Source organism: Heterodontus francisci, chromosome 23 (genome assembly GCF_036365525.1).
Source record: "Heterodontus francisci isolate sHetFra1 chromosome 23, sHetFra1.hap1, whole genome shotgun sequence".
Taxonomy (NCBI): Eukaryota; Metazoa; Chordata; class Chondrichthyes; order Heterodontiformes; family Heterodontidae; genus Heterodontus; species Heterodontus francisci.
In genome coordinates, this window is record NC_090393.1 from 11,789,410 (window position 1) to 11,812,261 (window position 22,852).

General features: G+C 42.6%; 1 protein-coding gene across 1 annotated transcript in view; it reads left to right on the top strand.

Annotated features, from left to right (window-relative positions):
* The window catches only part of pi4kab (phosphatidylinositol 4-kinase, catalytic, alpha b), a 167,379-nt gene extending 163,154 nt beyond the window's left edge, over positions 1-4,225 (top strand). Inside the window, exons 52-55 of the mRNA XM_068054681.1 lie at positions 1,086-1,245; positions 2,928-3,017; positions 3,340-3,423; positions 3,788-4,225. Of these exons, the coding sequence (XP_067910782.1) occupies positions 1,086-1,245; positions 2,928-3,017; positions 3,340-3,423; positions 3,788-3,839 (386 nt within the window). The 3' untranslated portion in view covers positions 3,840-4,225. The remainder of the gene's footprint in view (positions 1-1,085; positions 1,246-2,927; positions 3,018-3,339; positions 3,424-3,787) is intronic.
* The last annotated feature ends 18,627 nt before the right edge of the window (positions 4,226-22,852 follow it).

Below are 22,852 nucleotides of genomic sequence, written 5' to 3' on the forward strand. Positions count from 1 at the left end.
GGGTTCTTTGGGGCAACAAGGTGACATGTCTGATGCTGGAATATTAGAAGAGGACCGGCTCCCTGTGCCACAGTCAGTAATCTGGTCACTGAGCCAAGCAGGTTCACCGTGCTCCAGGGTAAACCTGTTAATGGGGGTTGGGATTCTTACCATTCAACCTTAGAGATCCCTGGAAGCTGAACAGGTAGAGCAAAAAGAAAAAACAAACTTGCGTTTTTATGGCACCTTTCACTACCCCAAGACATCCCAAAGGACTTTGCAACCAATTAAGTACTTGTCGCTATTGTAATGTAGGAAACGTGACAGCCACTTTGTGCGCAGAAAAGTCCCACAAACAGCAGTGAATTAATAATGTGTTTGGTGATGGTGGTTGAAGGTTAAACATTGGCCAGGAATTCGGGGAGAACTCCTCGGCTCTTCTTTGAAATAATGCCATGGGTTCTTTTACACCCACTTGACAGGCAGACCAGACTTCAGTTTAATAACTCATCTGACAATGCAGAACTCACTCAGTGCTGCAGAGAAGTGTCGCCCTACACTGCTTGCTCATGTTTCTGAATTGGGGCTTGAACTCTTGGGCAAGAGTGTTACCGCTGTGTCAAGCCTGACAGTACCCCATATTGTCACTAAATAAGTATTTACATTGCGACTGCAGTGTCCATGCTAATGACCTAACTGCAGTTATGGTGTAAATGTAGCCGGTGCCCATCATCATGGCCTGGTCTGACACAAGCAAAGAGCTAGCTGGACAAGCTCTGTAAGATACATGGTTTTAGCTGGTTAGATACCAATGTACACAATGGGCTTCCAAAAGTTTAGTTTCCAGCTATACCTTCTGGATTTAGGAAAGAGGGCGTTGCCCCTAGGGGGAGAGAGTACACAGTTTACATCAGGTAAACAGCAACTCTGCTTATGTGGATTTAACTGCAGCTTGTTTGGAGTGTCCTTAATAATAATGATGGATTTCAGGACTCTTCACAAACACCTGATTAGCCAAAAATAAACTATCACTATTAACTGATATTTGTCTTGGAGAGAAACCTGATGACTGTTGGTTATAAATCAAACTGCGTATGTTTTTGCAGATTTTGGTTTCATGTTTGAAAGCTCACCAGGAGGCAATCTTGGTTGGGAGCCTGATATCAAGCTAACTGATGAGATGGTGATGATCATGGGAGGAAAAATGGAAGCCACGCCCTTTAAATGGTTCATGGAGATGTGTGTTAAGGGTTACTTAGCAGTCAGGTAAGAAGCCTGTACAAAAACTAATTGTATGTTTTTCACCAGAGTCATTTCGAGAGAGGTTTCAGAATTTTGAGAACTGTGGTGCAATTTAAACAGTTGGCAATATTCACAAGAGTCCCCTTCATTATGAAGACGTGCCTCCTCCCTTATGAAGGTATTGGTGGTCCTTGTGTAGTTGGCACTGCACTACAGTTAGGCAGGATCCGTTTGCATTCAAAAGAATTGGAAGGATGGTTGACCTTTTCAATTTGTTGCTGATGCAGGTTTCCAGACACTAGCTGCATCGAATGTCTCTGAAAGTTGTCAGTTTGGTTAGTGAGTAGACTGAAGAACATAAATTTAAGAATCAGGAGAGCGATTAAGAGAATTTTTTTCTGTCCTGCCAGAAACCTTGGCAGAAGCAGAATTCTGAGTAGCTTTTAAAAAGAAAGTGGATAAACATTTCATAAAGAAAATGTGTAATGGGTACAAGGAAAGGCCAGTAGAATGGATTAAGTGAGTAGGTCTTTCAGTGCGATGCCACGTGCACAATGGGCTTAAGGGTTCTTTTTGTGCTGCAAGATTCTGGTTCTAGTAATTTAGGTTTTCCATGTGATGATACATTAATTGGTGATCCAGAGATCAACTGAGTGGGAATTAAAAATAAAATCTCTTTGCTTCATTAGAAAATGTTCTTGTTCTAACATGTAAATGCCTTGTTAGATAACGTGAGGTCATCTTTGTGGTTTCAAACTGACGCAAATTATCCCTCTCGGGTTGCTGAATGTTTCTCTGGTAGCTCAGCATGTTTGGGCAAGGAACAGTTGAGTTATACAGATCAGAAACATCTCACTTCACTGTGTTAACCAGTCTCAGTTGAGGAGCTGGTGAGGGTGATACAGTTTACTTCATTGCCTCAGGCTTCTGATGGGCAAAACTGGCCGGCGCCTTGATTCTGAACGCTGTCCACTGAGTCTTGCTGCCAGTGGACAGATTGGGCTCTGCTGTAACCTACCCTACCCTGCCCTGTGACCAAATAGCCTACTGCCATCATCGTTGAGCATCGCACCTGAGAAATGGGCAGTTGGTAACCTACCCTGCGTGGAGCTATACGCAACATGATGAAAGTGTTCGATAGGACAGATGCAGTGATGTTTCTATTTGTGGGAGAGTCCAAAACTAGGGGCCATAAATGCAAGATAGTCACCAATCGATCCAATAAGGAATTCAGGAAAAATTTCTTTACCCAGAGAGTGCTTAGAATATGGAACTCTGTACCACCAAGAGTAGTTGAGGCAAATAGCATAGATGCCTTTAAGGTGAAGCTAATTAAGTACTTAAGGGAGAAAGGAATAGAAGAATATGTTGATAGGGTGAGAGGAAGCTCGTGGAGCATAAACACCAGCACAGGGCAGCTGAGCTGAATGGCCTGTTTCTGTGCTGTAAATTCAATGTAATATTTAGAAGCCAACGTATTTAGTAAAGGAAAGAAAGTTGGAGCAGAAAATGACATAACGGGAAAAATTAACCTGTATTCAGTGCCAGTTAATGCTGAAATCTGTTCAGTTTAGGAAACAAATTTAATTATAAAGACGTCTGTGAAATGTTCCTGTGCTGCTGCTTGGTTTGTTCTGTTCCCACTTGATGTTCAATGTGTGAACCATTTGGAGCCTCTGATGACTGTCATTGTTCTCATTCTTTAGGCCTTACATGGATGCAGTGGTATCACTTGTTACACTCATGCTGGATACTGGACTTCCTTGTTTCCGAGGGCAGACCATCAAGCTTCTGAAGTAAGCATTAGCTTTTGGCTGTGTGTTTTTGATATGATTAAACCTTTTAAGTATATCAGGATTTGGATCTTGTAAGTATCTTAGACATTCCCCTACAGTTGTCGAAAAATGCTAATCCCATTTTATGATCTTTAGTGAGAAAATATTGTAAGTCCTTTTGAATTCTTGAATAAACCTGCAATCAATCCATTTTTCAGATGATGTGCATGCAATATTTTTAAGCTGCACATTTAACATTTTGCCATAATTTGAAATGCCAACACATCAAATGCCCAGAATAAGTCTTCAGATTTTTATTAGCACTTTTCTTGCTGTGTTTTAGACAAAGATTCAACCCGAATGTAAGCGAGAGAGAGGCAGCAAACTTCATCATCAAAGTCATTCAGAACTGCTTCCTGAGCAACAGGTAAATGATTTATAGTTTTCCTGAGATTCCCTTTCCTCTTATGCAATATTTTGCCAGTTGAGAGTGGGCTAGGTTCACTCATTCCCCTATCTTTCTATGGGAGAGGCACATGGCTCCTGCAAAGCTCCAAGATGGTAGGACATCATGTCATGTTCACAATTAGTCATGGAATATGCCATACCTTTCCTCCGGGATGGGAGAGGGAGATTAGACACCTGAAGCCATACTCAACGGGCTTCTAGATTAGAGTTGGTAACGTTCTGGGATGAGTCAGGAGGATGAAGGAAGATGATGCAAGAGATTCATAGTGAAGTTAAAATGTGCATTGATTGAAATGCTATAAAACTGTGTTGTTACTTTTCAGGAGTAAAACATACGACATGATCCAGTACTACCAGAACCAGATCCCGTACTGATGATGAACTCAAACCTCCCCTGTCACTTCCTGAAGACAAGAAAGTGAGACCATGCTGTTATCACTACTGTATAATTCTTGCACTTTTTAGCCTCAGTTTGTGTTACCCGTCTTTAACGGCTGTATCTTAAACTGTACTTTTGGGACCTCACATCAATCACTTATTACAAAAAGAATATTCAATCACTCTTTGCGATTATAGAGCATAGAATATGTGTCAAATCATAGTTGAAGCGTTAATTGCACTATCTGTGTTGTCTGTGATGCTGGGATGATGAAATTGAAATATTAAAGTTGTACGTGGAGATATTATTTTTCTGTAGTGTATGTAAATGCGTAATACAGATATATTGAATCTATAATGTGAATAAAAGTAGTTGAATTGGTTTGGTGTTGCATGCTATCTTCAGTTTATGGCTCTTTCCTGAAGAGAACAGAAAAAATGATATACAGTCAATTTAACATCAGATGGGGAAACTGGCAGTATTTTGTCTTGCGACCCATTTCCATGTTGTTCAGCTGAAAGTGAACTTTCGGTTCCAGTGGGGTCATCTACTGGACATGGTATAAGCCACAGGAGCTCCTCCTGTGAATTTCACCAGTGAGGCAAAATTCAGTACTGATGTTCTTGGAGGTTCCACGTTCTAAACTTCCATGATATCTGAAAAAGGATCACAGCTACACATCAGATAGTTCAGGCATCCTATTGACATTAGTGAAAGGCAGAAGACTGTTGATGCTGGAAATCTGAACAGAAAATGCTGTAAATACTCAGCAGGTCAGTGTCTGTAGAGGGAGAAACAGTTAACATTTCAGGTTGGTGACCTTTTGTCAGAAGTGATGTTCCATTTTACTTTTCTCGAAGATGTGAATGACTTTACTATTAATCGGACTACAACAATACCTTAAGAATACTTGATAACATTAGCATCTACCACGCAATGAAGCACTGCAAATCGATTGAAACCACAACTTCCCATCATAAGATCTTAATTTATTTGTGCTCAAGCCGAAAGAGCTAAACCTGAGATTTTAAAAGTGTCTTTTCCAGTTCAGCTAACAGCTCTCATTAAACCATTTTCATTCTTGATTCTGTTGGCAAGCTACATCAAAAAGAGGTGGTGATCTTGAAATGGATCATTTGCTGCATCCCCTTGATCATCACACTGATAGCAAGAACGGTGACACATTGCGGTTTCGAGCCCGATTTAAAGGTGTGTGCGGGGCAAGGATGAGAAAAGAGTGCTTAAGGTGAACTACCTCTTGTTAAAACAGTTCCGTTTTTGCAGTCAATTGAAATAAGCTCATAAAGTGGCCGCAGGATAAAGAATTATGTGGATTCTACCAAAAGAAGCAAAGATCTTGTCTAAATGTTCAGATAGGTCCAGGAGACATAATTGTTTTGCTCTAGTTCTCTAATGAGGCACATTCCCCTAGTGATGTGCTTCAGCGCTGAGACCTATTCTCTTCATAATGAGCTTTACTCTAAAAATATAATCCACTTTGGTTCTCAAAATAACAGTCAATATGGGTTCCATCAGCCAGCTGAAGCTTAAAGCCTATCATTAAGAGTTTATGTCAACTTAATATTTACTAGAACAGGTTTTTCCTGATGCTATGACAGCTTAGCATGTGTTAATATTGTATGTTTACCAAAAAAGCCAGTTGACTGCTCCAAGTCAGAGGACAACTACTTTGTGTGGGCATACAAGGAGCTGCAAAGAGTTCATTCTGCACTGATTCAGACTGATTTTAAATCATATTTAATAACTGACCTCAATAATAACTAGTGGAAATCTGTAACACTTTTTCCCTCAAAAAGTTGTGGAGGTTATGGGGGGAGGCGTCAGTTGAAAATGAGACTGAAAGGTTTTTGTAAGGGAAGGATATTAAGACTTAAAGTGATTGCTTCTTTTGCCAATGCCGACATTAGGAAAAACGTTTTTACGCAGCGATTGGTTAAGATCTGGAATGCGGTGCCTGAGAGTGTGGTGGAAGCAGATTCAATCGAGGCTTTCAAAAGAGAACTGGGAATAATCATCTGAAGAGAAAACATTTGCAGGGCTACGGGGAAAAGACAGAGGGGTGGGACTGGGTGAGTTGATCTTGCAGGGAGCCAGCACAGATATGATGGGCCAAATAGCCACCTCCTGTGCTGTAAACCATTCTATGATTCTATAAGAATTAAGGAAAGAAGGCTGGGAGCTGCGGTTGAGATAAACAATCAGCCGTGATCTAATTGAATGGTGGAACAGGTGCAAGGGACTGAATGGTCTCCCATTTCTACGTTCATAAAACGTTTTAAGCCAAAGGCTTAAAGCAAGTTTCAATGGCAATAGCTGGTGTTTGTAGTTCAGATGATGGGTGCTACAAGTAACGGCCATTATCCGATGAACAATTTGCAAAATTTTAAAATAAGTGGAAATGTGTAACTCATCAGACTGCACCTGAAAGATGAGGACAGGAATGTTTTGAATGGCCCCTCTCCCCCAAAAACATTTATCTATCTTTCTCTCTCACAGGCTGACAGGCCTGCTGCACATTCCTGGTGGTGTGCCTTTGATTTCTGATTTCAAACATTGAAGACCTTTCTTCTCTCTTGGTGAAAACTGTTCAGTTCTCGGTTCAACAATGTTTTCATTGGGTCAGCTGTGGTTCAGTTGGTGGCACTCATTTCTAAGTCACAAGGTTCTGGGCTCAAGTCCCACGCTAGGGTTTGAGCATGGAAATTAAGGCTGATACTCCAGTGCAGTACTGAGGGAGCACTGCACTGTCAGAGGAGCAGTCTTTTGGATAAGATGATAAACTTGAGGCCCCATCTGCTTGCTTGAGTGAATGTAAACGGTCCCATGGCAATGTTTTGAAGAAGAGCAATGGTGTTATCCCCAGTGTCCTGGCCAATATTTACCCCTTAATCAACATCACCAAAACATTATCTGGTCATTAGCACATTGCTGTTTGTGGGAGCTTGCTATGCACAAATTGACTGCCGCATTTCCTGCATTACAACAGTGACTGCACTTCAAAACAAAGTACTACATTGGCTGTAAATAGCTTTGAGATGTCCAACAGTCATGAAACACGCTATATAAGTGCAAGTCTATTATTTTTCCACACATCTATTCAACCCAAGTCGGACAGGCAATATTTAAGGATACAGAATATGACCAGGTGCTCTTGCTGTACCCAGTGTAAGGGTCTGCTTCCACAGGTAAGCCATATTTCTTAGGAACTAATGTGATGTTATGTAAAGTATTTTTGCAGGCCTTGGTGAACAAAGAGCCAAATATTAATCCCTCTGCAACTCTTCATGTGCAACCTTCTTCAAACTTATGACTGATCACATGTCTGCTGGTCCAGTGACTGACTCGCCTCTTGTGTATCTCTTTCCCCACTTCCCCACTTCCAGTGGTCGAATAATCATTTGCCTTATGCCTCCTTCTTAGCACGTTGAATGATGATGGCATCCGTCCGGCTCGGGAGGCAATGGACTGCGCCCAGGGTCTACATCAATTCTGGGTTGACTATCGCCCGTTGTGGCTGTAGAGGCCGACTCATGAGTGGCAATCCCTTCTACAGCCGACATTGATGAATGACGTCAGCCCGAGGTCGACTGATGTTTTATCCTTCCATCTGGTGATTTCTTTTGTTCCCTGCTTTTTCCATGCCCTTCCTGACTACTTGTCGCCAGGCGCTCCAGTCAGCAGCAAGGACTTCCCATGCATCGACACTGATCCCAGTTAACTTGAGGTCTCGCTTACAGATATCCTTGTATTGCAGATGTGGGTGACTGTTGGTCTTGTGCTGATAGCAAGCTCGCCATAGAGCATGTCTTTGGGGATGCGCCCATCATCCATTTGGCTCACATGACCCTGCCAACGGAGTCGCCGCTGACTTGAGAGGGCAAACATGCCTGGGGTCCCTGCACATCGGTGTACTTCCATTTTCAGCACTCTGTCCTGCCAGGAGATGCCCAATATTCAATGAGGCAGCGTAGGTGGAAGCTGCTCAGCTCCTGTTCTTGGTATAAGTTGTCCATGCTTTGCTACTGTAAAGGAGGGTGCTGAGAAAACAAGCCTGGTACACATGGAGCTTTGTATTTTCGGTTAGTTTGCCATTGGTCCACACTCGCCTTCTCAACTTTGACATGAGAGCTGTGGCCTTGGAAATCCTGGTGCTGATTTTGGCATCAAGGGACAGATTGCTGGTGATTGCTAATCCAAGGTATGTGAAACTGTCGACCTCCACAGTGAGACACTGCCAGAAGAAGAGAACATAGGAACAAGAGCAGGCCAATTATCCCCCTTGTCCCTGTTCCACCAATCAATTAGATCATAGATAATCTGTAACTTAACTTCATTACCTGCCTTGTTTCCATGCTGTGATCTGAAATGCGCAGTCTGAAAGAGCGGTGAATAATAACTTTCAAAAGAGAATTGGATAAATACTTGAAGGGAAACAGCAGGAAAAGTGGGATTAATCTGATAGCTCTACCAAACAGCCAACACAGATCCGATGGGCCGAATGTCCATCTTCTGTGCTGTATCATTCTATGATTGTCTTGGCCAGGGGTCTGCAATCTGTGTCTCTTTAGCATCTCATTTTCCAGTTAGATTGTATTAACATGAAAAAAGCCTAAAAAGAATTAAGTCAAGAAAAGTAAGAGCTGTGTTTTTATTGTGGGGATAAACCGCTAATCATTATGCTGCACTTTACAGTTTCAAATGAATATTTGAATGAAAAACATCAATGCGCTCTAAATAAACCTTTTCGAGTGGTTTAGTTACACCATGGGTAGAGATAATGCCTTTGGTTCAAGTAATGTTTTATGGTTATGACCATCATTGTTTCTAATATAACTGAGATGATAAATTATTCTGAATATGCTATTAGAATTTTTTATCATGAGAACCAATAGCTGAAAAAATTGTCTTAATTCCACGCATCTTAAGTTATAGTTTGTTTTAAAGATTTAAACTTTGCCAACAAAATTATGGTTAGCAAAAGTCAAAAAATGTGATAATTCAGGGTTAGGTCTATTTTAATTTTGATTTTTTTCTATTGATATATAAATTCAAACATGCGTTTATTTATTATATGTGCAAATTATGCATTCTACCAGAGGCACTTGGCAATTTGCCAAGTATTTGATGTAGAAATGCTGAAATTTCATCTTGTGGCCCCCAATAGTTTTTATTTTCAGCTACCTTTTTTAAAAAAGGCTCTTCAGGTTAAAAAAAAAAGGTTTAGACTCCTGGTCTAGGCTCACAAGTTCAGAAAGGCTACTTGTGGAACCTTATCCCAATGTGAATCAGAGCTTTGAAGGGACTAAAAGGCTTAATAATTATTATACTGCTAGCTTTAAATTGCTGTCAAATGCGGGGATGGGGACACAGCAATTGGCATGTGCTACTAGCTGGTGTCCAGTTACCTGTGAAACTTTCAATGTTGGTGAAAGGTTGACTATGCAAGTTGGTCCTTTATTAAGATCAAAAATGGAAAATTGTCCCTGGGAACTTCTGAAACTTGTAATTATAGAAATTAGGTTTCACCAACTGCAGTTATATTACTCACTGGACCTGATATCACACCTTAAACCCAATCCCAAACTCATGCAGGCTTGGCTGTAGTTATGCGAGTGTATTTGCATCTTTGCAACTCCACACTGTGCAACTCAGTTATGGGATAATTCTCATTGGTCTTGTGGGCAAACAGTGGCCACTGGAAGCCCATATTCGAAGTTCAACAACTGATGGTTGGATAATTAAGCGCACACTCAAATCTCCAATATACACTATTAACAGGCAAGGTTGCCTGGCTGAGTGGAAAGCTCAGATAGTTACCCTTATAATCACCAGTATAGTAATAGGCTAAAAATATACATCATTAGTTTTTTTTTGTATTAGGTCAGAAATCCACACAGTTTTATTTACATTTTACCTAGATTACATGCTCAAGTCTTTGGGTAGGGGGTGCAGCAGGGGGCTTGATGCAGAGGTAAATGTGCTGCTCGCTGAGCCACATGTAGCTGGTTGGGTTTATGGTCATGATCCAAAAAATATCATTTGAACTGTTCATTTCCTGGGATATTCACAAATCAAAATCCACTTTCACCTCTGAGTTATTGTTGGAGCATTCCTGTACCAAGGTCATGTTGGGATTATAAATGTGATTATTTATTTAAAGGCAGTAATCAGGGCACATTGAGATTTGCTTATTTCTCTAATTCTGTTCTATAACATTCAGTGTTTCATATCTCCCAATATCATAGGTACACGGTGTTATTTGCAACCTAATGACAGAGCGTATGGAATCTAACCATCTTCCCTTGACATTCAATGGCATTATGATCGCTGAATCCCCCACTATCAACATCCTGGGGGTCACCATTGACCAGAAATTGAACTGGACCTGCCATATAAATACTATAGCTACAAGAGCAGGTCAGAGGCTGGAATCCTGTGGTGAGTTACTCACCTCCTGACTCCCCAATTCCTGTCCACCATCTACAAGGCACAAGGCAGGAGTGTGATGAAATACTCTCCACTTGCCTGGATGTGCACAGTTCCAAGAATATTCAAGAAGCTGAATGCCATCTAGGACAAAGCAGCTGCTTGATCAACCCCCCATCCACCATCTTCAACATTTACTCCCTTCACCACCGATGCACAGTGGCAGCAGTGTGTACCATCTACAAGATGCACTGCAGCAACCTGTCAAGCACCTTCGACAGCACCTTACAAACCCACGACCTCTACCACATAGAAGGACAAGAGCAGCAAATACATGGGAACACCACCACCTGCAAGTTCCCCTCCAAGCCACACACCATCCTGACTTGGAACTATATTGCTGTTCCTTCACTGACGCTGGGTCAAAATCCTGGAACTCCCTTCCTAACAGCACTGTGGGTGTACCTACCCCAAATGGACTCCAGCGGTTCAAGAAGGCAGCTCACCACCACCTTCTCAAGGGCAATTAGGGATGGGCAATAAATGCTGGCCTGGCCAGCGGTGCCCACATCCCATGAATGAATAAAAAAATCAATCCTTCAAAACTTTTACTGGCTTATATATAATTGTTACGAAATGACAATAAATAATTCTATCTGACAAGTGAGTTAAGTGGGGATAATTATATTTGATTTCTGATTAACAAGCCTCCTAATTAGATCCCTTAACATGTCAGGACTGATTTGAGCCAATGAAAGGCAGCTTCGCTTAGGCAGTTTGCTAAACTCGAGTTGACAGTTTGTTTACACTAGTCTCAAAGTGGAATAAAACACTAATTCATCTGAGAGATGGGAGAACAGAGGGTGTTGTGGGGGGTTGGGGGGTTGGGCCTTTCTCCCCCTTGGAGTCAACTGTCATCGCCTGTTCAAACCTGAAACTACACAGGAGCCAACAAGCTAAACTGGGACTCGGCATTAATAACAAGGGCTTTAATGATAAATTGCCACATTCTCTTTGAATTTCTCTTCTGCACAAACTCCCCTCAATCACCTTTTTTACATCACAAGTGTGTTGTGCTTGATGTGAGTGTTTGTGTACTTGCTTCTTCCACCTGCCTTCCCAGTCCATTTTATACATTATTATAGCAGTTTTGCATTATATTTAAGATAATTGACAAAAGAATCAGGCGTTGGATTCTCCCAGCCTCCCATCGGCAGTCCATGGAGTACTGTGTAGTTTTCGTCTCCATAACTAAGAAAGATATGCTTGCCTTAGAGGGGGCGCAACGAAGGGTCATTAGATTGATTCCTAGGATGGGTGGGTTACCCAAGAGATTGAGAAATTGGGCCGAGACTCTCTGGAGTTTAGAAGAATGAGAGGTGATCTCATTGAAACATATAAGATGCTGAGAGGCTGTTTTCCCTGACTGGAGAGTCTAGAACACAGGGATACAGTCCATTTGGGACGCAGATGAGGAGAAATTTCTTTATTCAGAGGGTTGTGAATTTTTGGAATTCTCTACCCCAGAGAGCTGTGGATGCTCAGTCATTGAGTATATTCAAGAGTGCGATCGATAGACTTTTGGACTCTTAAGGGAATCAAGGGATACAGCGATAGGGTGGGAAAGTGGGAAGGAAAAGATCAGCCCTGATCACATTCAATAGTGAAGCAGGCTCGGAACCAAATAGCCTAGTCCTGCTCCTACTTCCTATTTTCCTATGTTGCATTCCATAACTTCACTGCCCCTTTCCATAAAGTAGTTGGGGTTAGGTTTTGACTTTGTGTGATTATGTATAAGAGACGATAATGCATGGGTTTGATGGGCGAAATGGCTCCTTCTGTGTTGTAAGATTCTATGGTCCTCCATTGCAAGTCTGGCTTAAATTTAAACCTGCTTGAAACAAAATTAAAACAGAACAGTCAGAACCATCAATATTCGATTTGATTTGCTCATTGTCTTTAATCAACACTATGCATTTTAAAATATATTACTATTAATTGAAGGGGATTGGTTCGCTCTGATGGCTAGAGTGTGATACATCATAGATGGCAACAGTGCAGGTTCAATCCTGGCTGTGGTAGCTTGCCTCCTCACCACACCCCATGCTTGTGGAGTGGTGGCCCTCAAACTATACATCACTAACTGTCTCTCTAATGGGGAGAGATGCCTATGGTCCTTTTGAATTATGGCTAGAACAACTATTAATGTTGTTATCTGCCCAAACTCCACTTGCTCCTGCCAAAAAGTTTATATTAAATGGTCCTGGAGATGGCGCTGTTTGAAAGTTTACTGAGAAACTTTTTTAAAAAGTTCACAAGAAATCTTAGTGACTTGAAAAATCAGAATGAGATGCATCAGACGCCGGGGTGATACTCCAACTCAACATGAACTGAGGAATTTTATGATTTCTTTTAAAATTTAAATAATTGATAACATTAGTGCTTGTTAATTAACCTAGAAAAATTATAGACGATTAGAAAGATATATAGCACCTTTCACAACCTCAGGCTGTTCCAAGGCATTTCAGTCAATCTGCGCACAGCAAGATCCCACAACAGCAGTTTGATAATCAGGTAAGCTCTTTTTTGAGAATATTGCAAAGGACACTATTAAGTGAATAATGAGCAAACAAATAGATTAAATCGGAAGCAGTAATTAAGCTGAGGATTTCATTTCCCTATTGACGTTGATTTTGAAGTTAAGGCAATGACACTGTTGTGTTTGTGTATTGTATGCAAGTCCTGAACTCTAATTCCAGCAATGCATAATGTAGGGTTTGTTTTGTGAACTGTTTAGTTAGACACATAGGAACATAGATACATAGCCAGAACTCTTGTACTATAACCTCCAACACTGATTTTCTAAAGGTGTATGTTATTAATACAGAAAACAACATTTCTTAGTTTATAATCGTACAATAAATGAGGGAAAATGTAACATTCTCACATTTTTAAAATTTTGATAAATGAAACTGCAGTTTAGGCTAATTTCAAACTGCAACACATCTTAATTTGCAGACAGTAAGGGGAGGGGTTATCCTGCTAATTGTGATGTAGTCTTAAATGTTATAAAGATCAGAGTCTTACAGTCACCTGTATGCTGTTTAATGCAGTAAAAACATCAATTAGAATCTGAAGGCAGACATTTTGTGGTCACAGCCCACCATTTATGATGTCACGTGTGAAGATTCGACACAAAATGGCTGCCTCCAGTCTGCCTGAAGCAGCAGGTTCACAGCAAAGAATAAATGTCAACAAGGGTTTTTTTTTGTTAGATTCAGAAACCTAGTTGAAAGGCCAAGGACCAGGCAGATGGTGCAGGATACCATCAAGTTGGAAGAGGGTAGACATATGACCAGATAAATTAAGTTGCGACTGAGTAGGCCACACCAAGGTTAGCCGTTGAGAGCCCTTGCTAGCTTAGTTGGTAAAGAGACTGCCTGGTGTGGTACTAAGCCACATGCACCATAAGGTTCTAGGTTTATCCTGGTTTAACAATTGGGGCACTGTAATTTGATCCCAATGCCCTTGGGGCTGAGAGGGGGAAAGTCTGTTGTAGTTACCACTCCTAATTGCAGTACAGTGAACCTTGTGTTTTTAGATATTACATGGGAACTTGGGTGGTCATGGGCGACCATTCTGCCTGTGGCTTGCTTAATCATAGAATTTTACAGCACAGAAGGAGGCCATTCGAGCCATCGTGCCTGTGCTGGCTCTCTGAAAGAGCCATCCAATTAGACCCACTCCCCGCTCTTGCCCCAGAGCCCTGCAATTTTTTTCTTTCCAAGTATTTATCCAATCCCCTTTTGAAAGTTACTGTTGAATTTGCTTCCAACGTCCTTTCAGGCAGCAGGTTCCAGATCACAACACCTCGCCGGTTACTGACCTTCCTCCCAGTGGGAACAGCTTTTCTCTGTTCACTCGTTCAAAACCCTCATATTTAATTTCCACAAATTTTTCACAATTTCTTTTTGAATTGTATTTTTCTGACCTGTCTCAGACAGATTCACTAGAGGAAGGGAGGGTAGTGTCTGAGACACATCCACTGAGGAGGACAAAATTCAGGTTTTCTCACATTCTTTTCATGTGTTCATAGGAAACAACAAAGTAGATTGTTTTAAAACCTGATGCTTTGATATCCACTTTACATTTTAGAAATTCGATAAGAGTCAGATCCAAAGCTGGATGGCAGCAACCTTTTGCTTTACTCATCTGGAAAGAAAGTACAATTCTCAGAGCATACCAGACTCACTGTGCAAGCACTCCTGGACTACAACTCCCAGAGTGCACATCCCACTGCCTGCCTTCCGAGACTGTCAAGCATCACCACATGTACTTTGGGGCTAGTTTGAAGGTGGTGGGGTGGGGGTTTGTGAACACATTATAAATCAGAACACCATGGGAGACACACTCCAGGACAAAGCAGCCACTTGATTGGCACCCCATCCACCACCTTCAACATTCACTCCCCCCATCACCGACAGAGGTAGTGGCAGCAGTGTGCACCGTAAAGGCCTGCTTGGGTATGCAATTGAAACCCGACCCGAACCTGACAGAACCACATCCAACCCGAACCCGACCCGGCCCAAGTCCTTTGATTTTTTTTTTCTTCCCGTGCCCGACCCGCCCCAACCCGGCTACTGGAATGAAGTTGATTACATCAAAGATGTTGTGTTCTACCTTGGATGGAATCGCTCCCTGCAGACTAGTGCAGAGTCTGGATGCACGTTTCCCGCCTTCACGTCCTGGCTGTTCAAATTTTGAAGCTTTTCCTTCCCTGACCAAAAGGCAGCACTGTGTCCAACCCAGCAGCAACTCACCAAGCCTCCTTCGACAGCACCTTCCAAACCCGTGACCTCTACCACCAGGACGAGGCAGCAGATGCATGGGAACACCTCCACCTGCAAGCTCACCACCACTATCTCAAGGGCAATTAGGGATGGGCAATAAATGCTGTCCTAGTCAGTGACACTCACATTCCATGAAAGAATTTTTAAAAATTTCTTATGACTGATGGCAAGATTGTGTGCTGTGCCGACACTTACTATTTGCAAGGCCGACTTCCTCACCTGTGTGTAATGATGGAAAAGCCCTGCAAAGTCCTTATTGGGAACTCACATCAACACACTAAGGCAGCTATGTCTTCTTCTTCTTCTTCGGCCTCCTTGTCTCGAGAGACAATGGGTAAGTGCCTGGAGGTAGTCTTTTGTAATGCTTTACAAAGCAGTGTCAAGAATGAGGTACCTTTTCGTTGAGCAATACTTACAACTAAGACTTGTGACGTTCTCTGACAATATAATATTGCTTAGTGGGTAACACTGTCCCCTCAGGGTCAGAAGGTTGTGGGTTCAAGACCGACTCCAGGACTTAAGCACTAAAGACTAAGCTGATACACCAATGGAGTATTGGAGGTGCCATCTTTTGGATGAGATGTTAAGCTGAGGCCCTGTCTGCCCTCTCAGGTGGACGTAAAAGATCCCATGGCCACTATTTCGAGGAAGACTGGGGGGAATTCTCTCCGGAGTCCTGGCCAACATTCATCCCTCAATCAGCATCACAAAAAGAAAGCTAATTATCTGGCTATTATCACGTTGCTGCTTGTGGGATCTTGCTGTGTGCATTGGCGGCTGCATTTCCTACATTACAACAGTGCCGGAACTTGAAAAGTACTTAATTGGCTGTAAGGTGCTTTGGGATGTCCTGAGGTCATGAAAGGCGCCAAATAAATGCAAGTATCGAATGCAACACTTTTTACCCACTTATTTAATTGCTCAATTTATTTATTTATCTTGGAGTACTGTGCACAGTTCTAGTTTCCATATTATAAAAAGGATATAGAGGCACTGGGGAAGATGCACAAAAGATAAATGATACCAGAACTGAGAGGTTACAAATAAAAGGAAAGGTTGAACTGGCTGGGTCTCTTTTCTCTAGAAAACAGAAAGCTGAGGAGTGACCTAATTTTTAAAAAATAATTAAAATGATGATAGTGTGCGATAGGTTAGACGTACAAAGATGTTTCCACCTGTGGACGAGACGGGAACTAGGGGCCATAAGTAGAATATAGTTGTTTATATATCCAATAGAGAATTCAGGAGAGACTGCCCTACCTGGAGAATGGTGAGAATGTGGAACTCACTACTGCAGGGAGAAGTTGAAGTGAATAGTATAGAGAAAGGAAACAGAAGGATATCCTAAGGGGGAGATGAAGAGGGATGGGAGAAGACTCACATGGAGCATAAACACCAGCACAGAGTAGTTGGGCCGAATGGCCTGTTTCTTTGCTGTACATTCTAGATAATTCCTAGTTATACAGAACTGATCTTGCTACTCTGCAGTCTCTGCTTCCAATCTCAGTCCCAAGAATGCTCCTGTCCAGGACATGTCTCCAGGCGTTGCTGCTCCCAGTTGCCACGAGAGAAAGGTCTAAGTGTGGGTAAGAGTGGATGTTCGGTGCGGACCTGTGACCCACCATTTTATGGCACTGTGATTTCCGTGTACTGCACTGCTTAAAGTTATCTCCCTTTGTAACATTTTCCATTGTGTGACAGCTCAGAATTGCATGGTGCAGGTTATCACATTCAGGTACAATAGGGCCGTCAGGATTAGATAACTCCAAACACAGTTGTACTTCCTGCTCTGTCACTGAGGAATGCATCAAAGACAGCTCTTCTGATGGGTCAGCTGGGAGACGTATTCCACGACACGGAACTCAATCATACAGACCAAGAAAATTCTCACTTTCCATTCCCAGTCTATGCTGAAGTAGCTGATCTCAGTGGCAGGCGGCAGTCAGGGGAGCTACAATTGGCTTTGGCACATTGGGGCTACAGAGGGAAGACATGCCCTCGAGTTCCTACTCTTTGACTATTATCCAGTGACATCTCCTGAATGATTTACATCTGTAGATGCTCAGGCTATCGATCTGAAACGTTAACTCTTGGTTCTCACTCTACAGTTGCTGCCTGACCTGCTGAGTCCTTCCAGCGTCTTCTGTTTTTATTTCCGGTTTCCAGCATCTGCAGTATTTAACTTCTGTTGTAGCACAGTAGTTCTGTTGTGGTGGCACAGTGGCGCAGTGGTTAGCACTGCCGCCTCACAGCTCTAGGGACCCGGGTTCGATTCTGGGTGCTGCCTGTGTGGAGTTTGCAAGTTCTCCCTGTGACCGCGTGGGTTTTCGCCAGGTGCTCCGGTTTCCTGCCAAAGACTTGCAGGTTGATAGGTAAATTGGCCATTATAAATTGCTCCTAGTGTAGGTAGGTAGGTGGTAGGGAATATGGGATTACTGCAGGGTTGTATAAATGGGTGGTTGTTGGTTGGCACAGACTCGGTGGGCCGAAGGGCCTGTTTCAGTGCTGTATCTCTAAATAAAAAAAAAATAAAAAAATGTCACAGGATTATTTGACAACAGCAGCATTGTAGCCAAGCCTGTTCCCTTTCTCACTCAGCTCTCAGAGGGTGTCACTGTAGACAGTATACTCAGGAGCGAGAACCCTGGCTGACTTTCTGTTATCTCTCTAGAGCACTGACACCAATTGTAGCATTGTAGCACCTCTAAAGCCTTGAGCTCATCCAAAACTCTGCTGCCCATAACCTAACACACATCAAGTCCCGTTCACCCATTACCTCTGTGCTCACTGAACTACATTGGTTCCCTGTCTGGCAACACCTCGATTTTAAATTCTCATCCATGTTTTCAGATCCCTCCATGACCTCGCCTCTCCCTATCTCTGGAACCACCTCCAGCCCCTACAGCCCTCCTTGATCTCTGTGTTCCTCCAATTCTGGCTTCTTGCCAATTTTAATTGCCCCATCATTGGTGGCCATGCCTTCAGCTGCCTGGGCCTGAAGATCTGGAATCTCCCCGCTAGACCTCTGCCTCTCTCTCCTCTTTTAAGACGATCCTTAAAACCTACATTGCACAAAGTTTTTGGTCACCAGTTCTAATATCTCCTGATGTGTCTCACGTCAAATTTTGTTTGATAAAGCTCCTGTGAAGCGCCTTGGAAGTTCACTAAGTTAAAGGCGCTATATAAATACAAGTTGTTGTTGCTATAAATGCCCGGACAAGTCATTGGAACACAGGACCAGTAGAAGGCTATTCAGTCCCTTGAACCTGTTCTGCTCTTCCATTAGGTCATGGCTGATCTGTACCTTAACTCCAACCTACCCTCCTTGTTTCCATTGCCCTTAATACCCTTTCTGAAAAGCCAACTCAGCACAGGAATAAGAAACCGAATCAGGGTGACTTTGCTGATCGGTATAAGACAACACCAAACCAAATGGGGCACTTACTCACCAAACCATGGGGTCAGGGTACTCCAACCTTTCACACAGTCATCTGAATATTGGCAGTGATAAAGTTATATCCATCCCCAGAAACCCAGCTGGCTGACTTTAATTGACACAGGAAGGGCTGACCATATTCCAGCAGGAACAGTTTCATACATATATTTACAGTACATGTAACATATCATTAATCAAGTGGCACTCCATGGACAGAAAGCTAGAAATGCACAATGTGAATGATTTATTTAGCCCTATCAGTCTGCTATCAGCAATGTGGGCCAGTCAACTGGCTGCACTCAGATATACACCTATTTATATTCCCTACAGCCAGCACGTGCTGCAACAGCTGATTTGTCTCCCAACAGGCCTTGGTCTTAGGAAATGGGAATGCATATCTGCACTCCTCTAATTCTGGCCTCTTGAGCATCCCTGTTTTTCATCGCTCCACAATTGGTGGTCACGCCTTCAGCTGCCTGGTCCCTAAGCTCTGGAATTCCCTCCCTAAATCTCTGCGCCTCTCTCTCCTTCTTTAAGAATCTGCTTAAACCTTACCCCTTCGACCAAACATTTGGTCACCTGTCATAATATCGCCCTATGTGACTCGGCACCAGGTTTTATTTGATAACACTCCTGTGAAGCCCCTTGGGATGTTTTACTACGTTAAAGATGCTATATAAATGCACGATGTTGTTATTGCACTACTTCAATCTGCTCTGAAGGAGTGCCCAGGAGTGGGACTAGTCAATGACGGAGTAGGGGAAATAGCAAGAAGGTGTCGGACTGTGGCCAGCAGGAATGGCAGAGTGCCAGTAGTGCAGCGTTGAAAATCAGGGATATGCAAGAGGCCAGAATTGGAGGAGTGCAGAGATCTCGGAGGGTTGTAGGGCTGGAGGGGGTTTCAGAGAGAGAGAGAGGCAAAGAGCCATGACTTGAAAACATGGATGAAAATTTTGAAATTGAGCCATTGCTGAACCAGGAGCCAGTGTAGGTCAGCGTGTTCATACAAGAGAACACTCGTCCTCTAAAGTTAGTTCTTTTAAGCTCCATAATGATAGAAAAAGGTTCCAATCCCTGTTAAGCATTTGGGAGTTTTCTATCATGAGGTTTTAAGAGGAAAGAGGGACATTAAAATCATTCTGTTACAAACGTAACATCGGACATTTTGAAAATATGAGTTTTTCTTATTTTAAGAAAAGTAATGACAAAGAGAGGGAATCAGAACCCATGGCTGTAATACCCTGGGAAATTTTAATTTAAATTAACATTCTATCATCTCTATCACTGAGGGGGAAAGATTTAAGATTCAGAGGGGGCATAGATTTAGGGGAAGAGGGAGGAGATTTAGAGGGGATTCGAGGGGAAATGTTTTCACCCAGAGGATGGTGGGGATCTGGAACTCACTGTCTGAAAGGCAGAAACCCTCATCACATTTAAAAAGTACTTGGATATGCACTTGAGCTGCCGTAAACTACAGGGCTATGGACCAAGAGCTGGAAAGTGGGATTAGGCTGGAAGGCTACTTGCCAGCCGGCATGGACACAATGGGCCGAATGGCCTCCTTCTGTGCTGTAAATTGCTATGATTCTAAGAGAGCTTTGTGAAAAAAATTAAATTAAAATTCATTCCATTTGTAATTAAATTGCGTAAAATTAAATGCCAGTTTTAAAATTGTTTCCCAAGTTTAAAAATTTAGATTTTCTGGGCAGCAACTTATTCTAATATTATTTGCATTTTTCTAATCTTTAAAGGCAAATCTGGGATTTAAACTTCAAGGAGACCCAATAAACAGAGGGGGTAACAATTCTAAGTCCCCACTTTCGGCTGGAATGCTCACCTGTCAGGAATGGATATCGGAAGTTAGAGTTCCTGACAACTGTCAGGCCCCACATTCTGGAACTCCATCCCACATTTCCACTTCCCCTTCCTCCTAAGACCCTCCTTAAAACTGACCTCTTTGAACAAACGTTGACTTGCCCGTTCTAACATCTCCCTCTTTGGGCCTGGTGCCCATTTTAATCTGATTCCGGCTTTCTGAAGTGCCTCTGGATCTTTGTAACATTAAAGGCATTATATAAAAATAAGTTGTTTTAGAAACTTTTGTACAAATAATGGTGCTGAATTTCCACATGCGTTGTCCTAGTCTCCTGTCACAACTTCATTTGGAGATTGGTGGAAACCCATCAGATAAACAACATAAATGGCTGAAAATGTAAAAGTTATGGCAAGGAGATCGAGGCAACCACTGTAGAAATACAGACTAAAGTACTATTGTCAGTTAGAATGCCCTATTACTGTTGTATTTGGTTTCTCGTGTGAAACTAGCACGACCTCTGGAATTGTGCTTTCATTCAGTTATTAACAGCCGAAAAAATATATTTTTTATTTATTATAATAATTAATTGTTGGGATATTAATATCACTCACAAAGCCAGTATTTATTGCCCATCCCTAATTGCCCTTCAGTAGATGATGATGAGCTTTCTACTGCAGTCCATATAGTGCAGGTACTGTCAAGTAAGGAGTTCCAGGATTCTGATCCAGCGACAAAGAAGTAACTGTGATATATGTCCACGTCAGGAGGGTGTGTGACTTGGAGGCGATGGTGACCCCTTGCAATTGCTGAGCCTTGAGTCAAATGTTATTGTTGAAGTATACTTCTGTTGAGTATCAGTGATTTCACGCTAACTTTTACATTGTGCTCGGGTCGCTGGTATCAGAGGGTCCTGGGACGCAGCTAAAAACACCTGCTTAGAAGACCCACTAAATGCCGATTCCCCCTGGCAGTTTCACGTCGGACCTCTGCCCATTTCAGAAACCTGCTGGCTGTCCCAGGTTTAGCTCAGTATAACAAAATCTTTGCAGTGTGTTGTGTCCTTGCTCATTTTCATCGTGCATGAAGGAACACCCCAGTCTTTTCGGGAGTGAAGTTAGATCAATTGCTAATTTTGCTGATGATTGCACAATGTTCAGCACCATTCGTGACTCCTCAGGTAATGAAGCAACCCATGTCCATATGCAGCAAGACCTGGACAACATCCAGGCTTGGGCTGATAAGTGGCAAGTAACATTCACGCTACACTAGTGTCAGGCAATGACCATCTCAAGCAAGAGAGAATCTAACCATCTCCCCTTAACATTTAACGGCATTACCATCGCTGAATCCCCCACTATCAACATCCTGGGGGTCACCATTGACAAGAAATGGAACTGGACCAGCCATGTAAATGTTGTGGCTACAAGAACAGGTCAGAGGCTAGGAATTCTGCGGTGACTAATTCACCTCCTGACTCCCCAATGCCTGTCCACCATCTACAAGGCACAAGTCAGGAGTGTGATGGAATACTTTCCACTTTCCTGGATGGGTGCAGCTCCAACAACACTCAAGAGACACCATCCAGGACAAAACAGCCCATTTGATTGGCACTCCATCCACCACCTTCTACATTCACTCCCTTCACTGCCGACACACAGTGGCAGCAGTGTGTACCATCTACAAGATGCACTGCAGCAACTCACCAAGGCTCCTTCAACAGCACCTTCCAAACCTGTGACCTCTACCACCTAGAAGGACAAGGGTAGCAGATGCATGGGAACACCACCATCTGCAAGTTCCCCTCCAAGCCACACACCATCCTGACTTGGAACTATATCGCTGTTCCTTCACTGTCGCTGGGTCAAAATCCTGGAATTTCCTTCCTAACAGCACTGTTGGTGTACCTACAACCCAAGGACTGCAGCAGTTCAAGAAGGCAGTTCACTACCATTTTCTCATGTGCAGTAAGGGATGGGCAATAAATGCTGGCCTAGCCAGCGACGCTGACATCTCCCGAACGAAGAAAAAAGAATTAAAATCAGAGATTGATGGATTTTTGTTAAACAAAGTTATTAAGGAATATAGGGCCAAGGCAGGTATATGGAGTTAGGTCATAGATCAGTCATGATCTCATTGAATGGAGGAATAGGCTTGAGGGGCCTCCTGTTCCTATACTCCTATGATGTTGAATGTCTGCTTCATACTTTCTTTGTAGTTATGTTACTGGGCTAGTAATCCTGAGGTCTTGATTAATAGTCCTGACAACATGAGTTCAAATCCCACCATGGCAATTTGAATTCAATTTTTACAATCTGCAAATAAAATGTTGATACCAGTAAATGTACCCATGAAGCTGTTGGATTGTCGTAAAAACCCAACAGGCTCATTAATGTGAAAGGAAGAAAGAACCTGCATTTCTATAGCGCCTTTCATGACCCCAGTATGCTCCAAAGTGCTCTA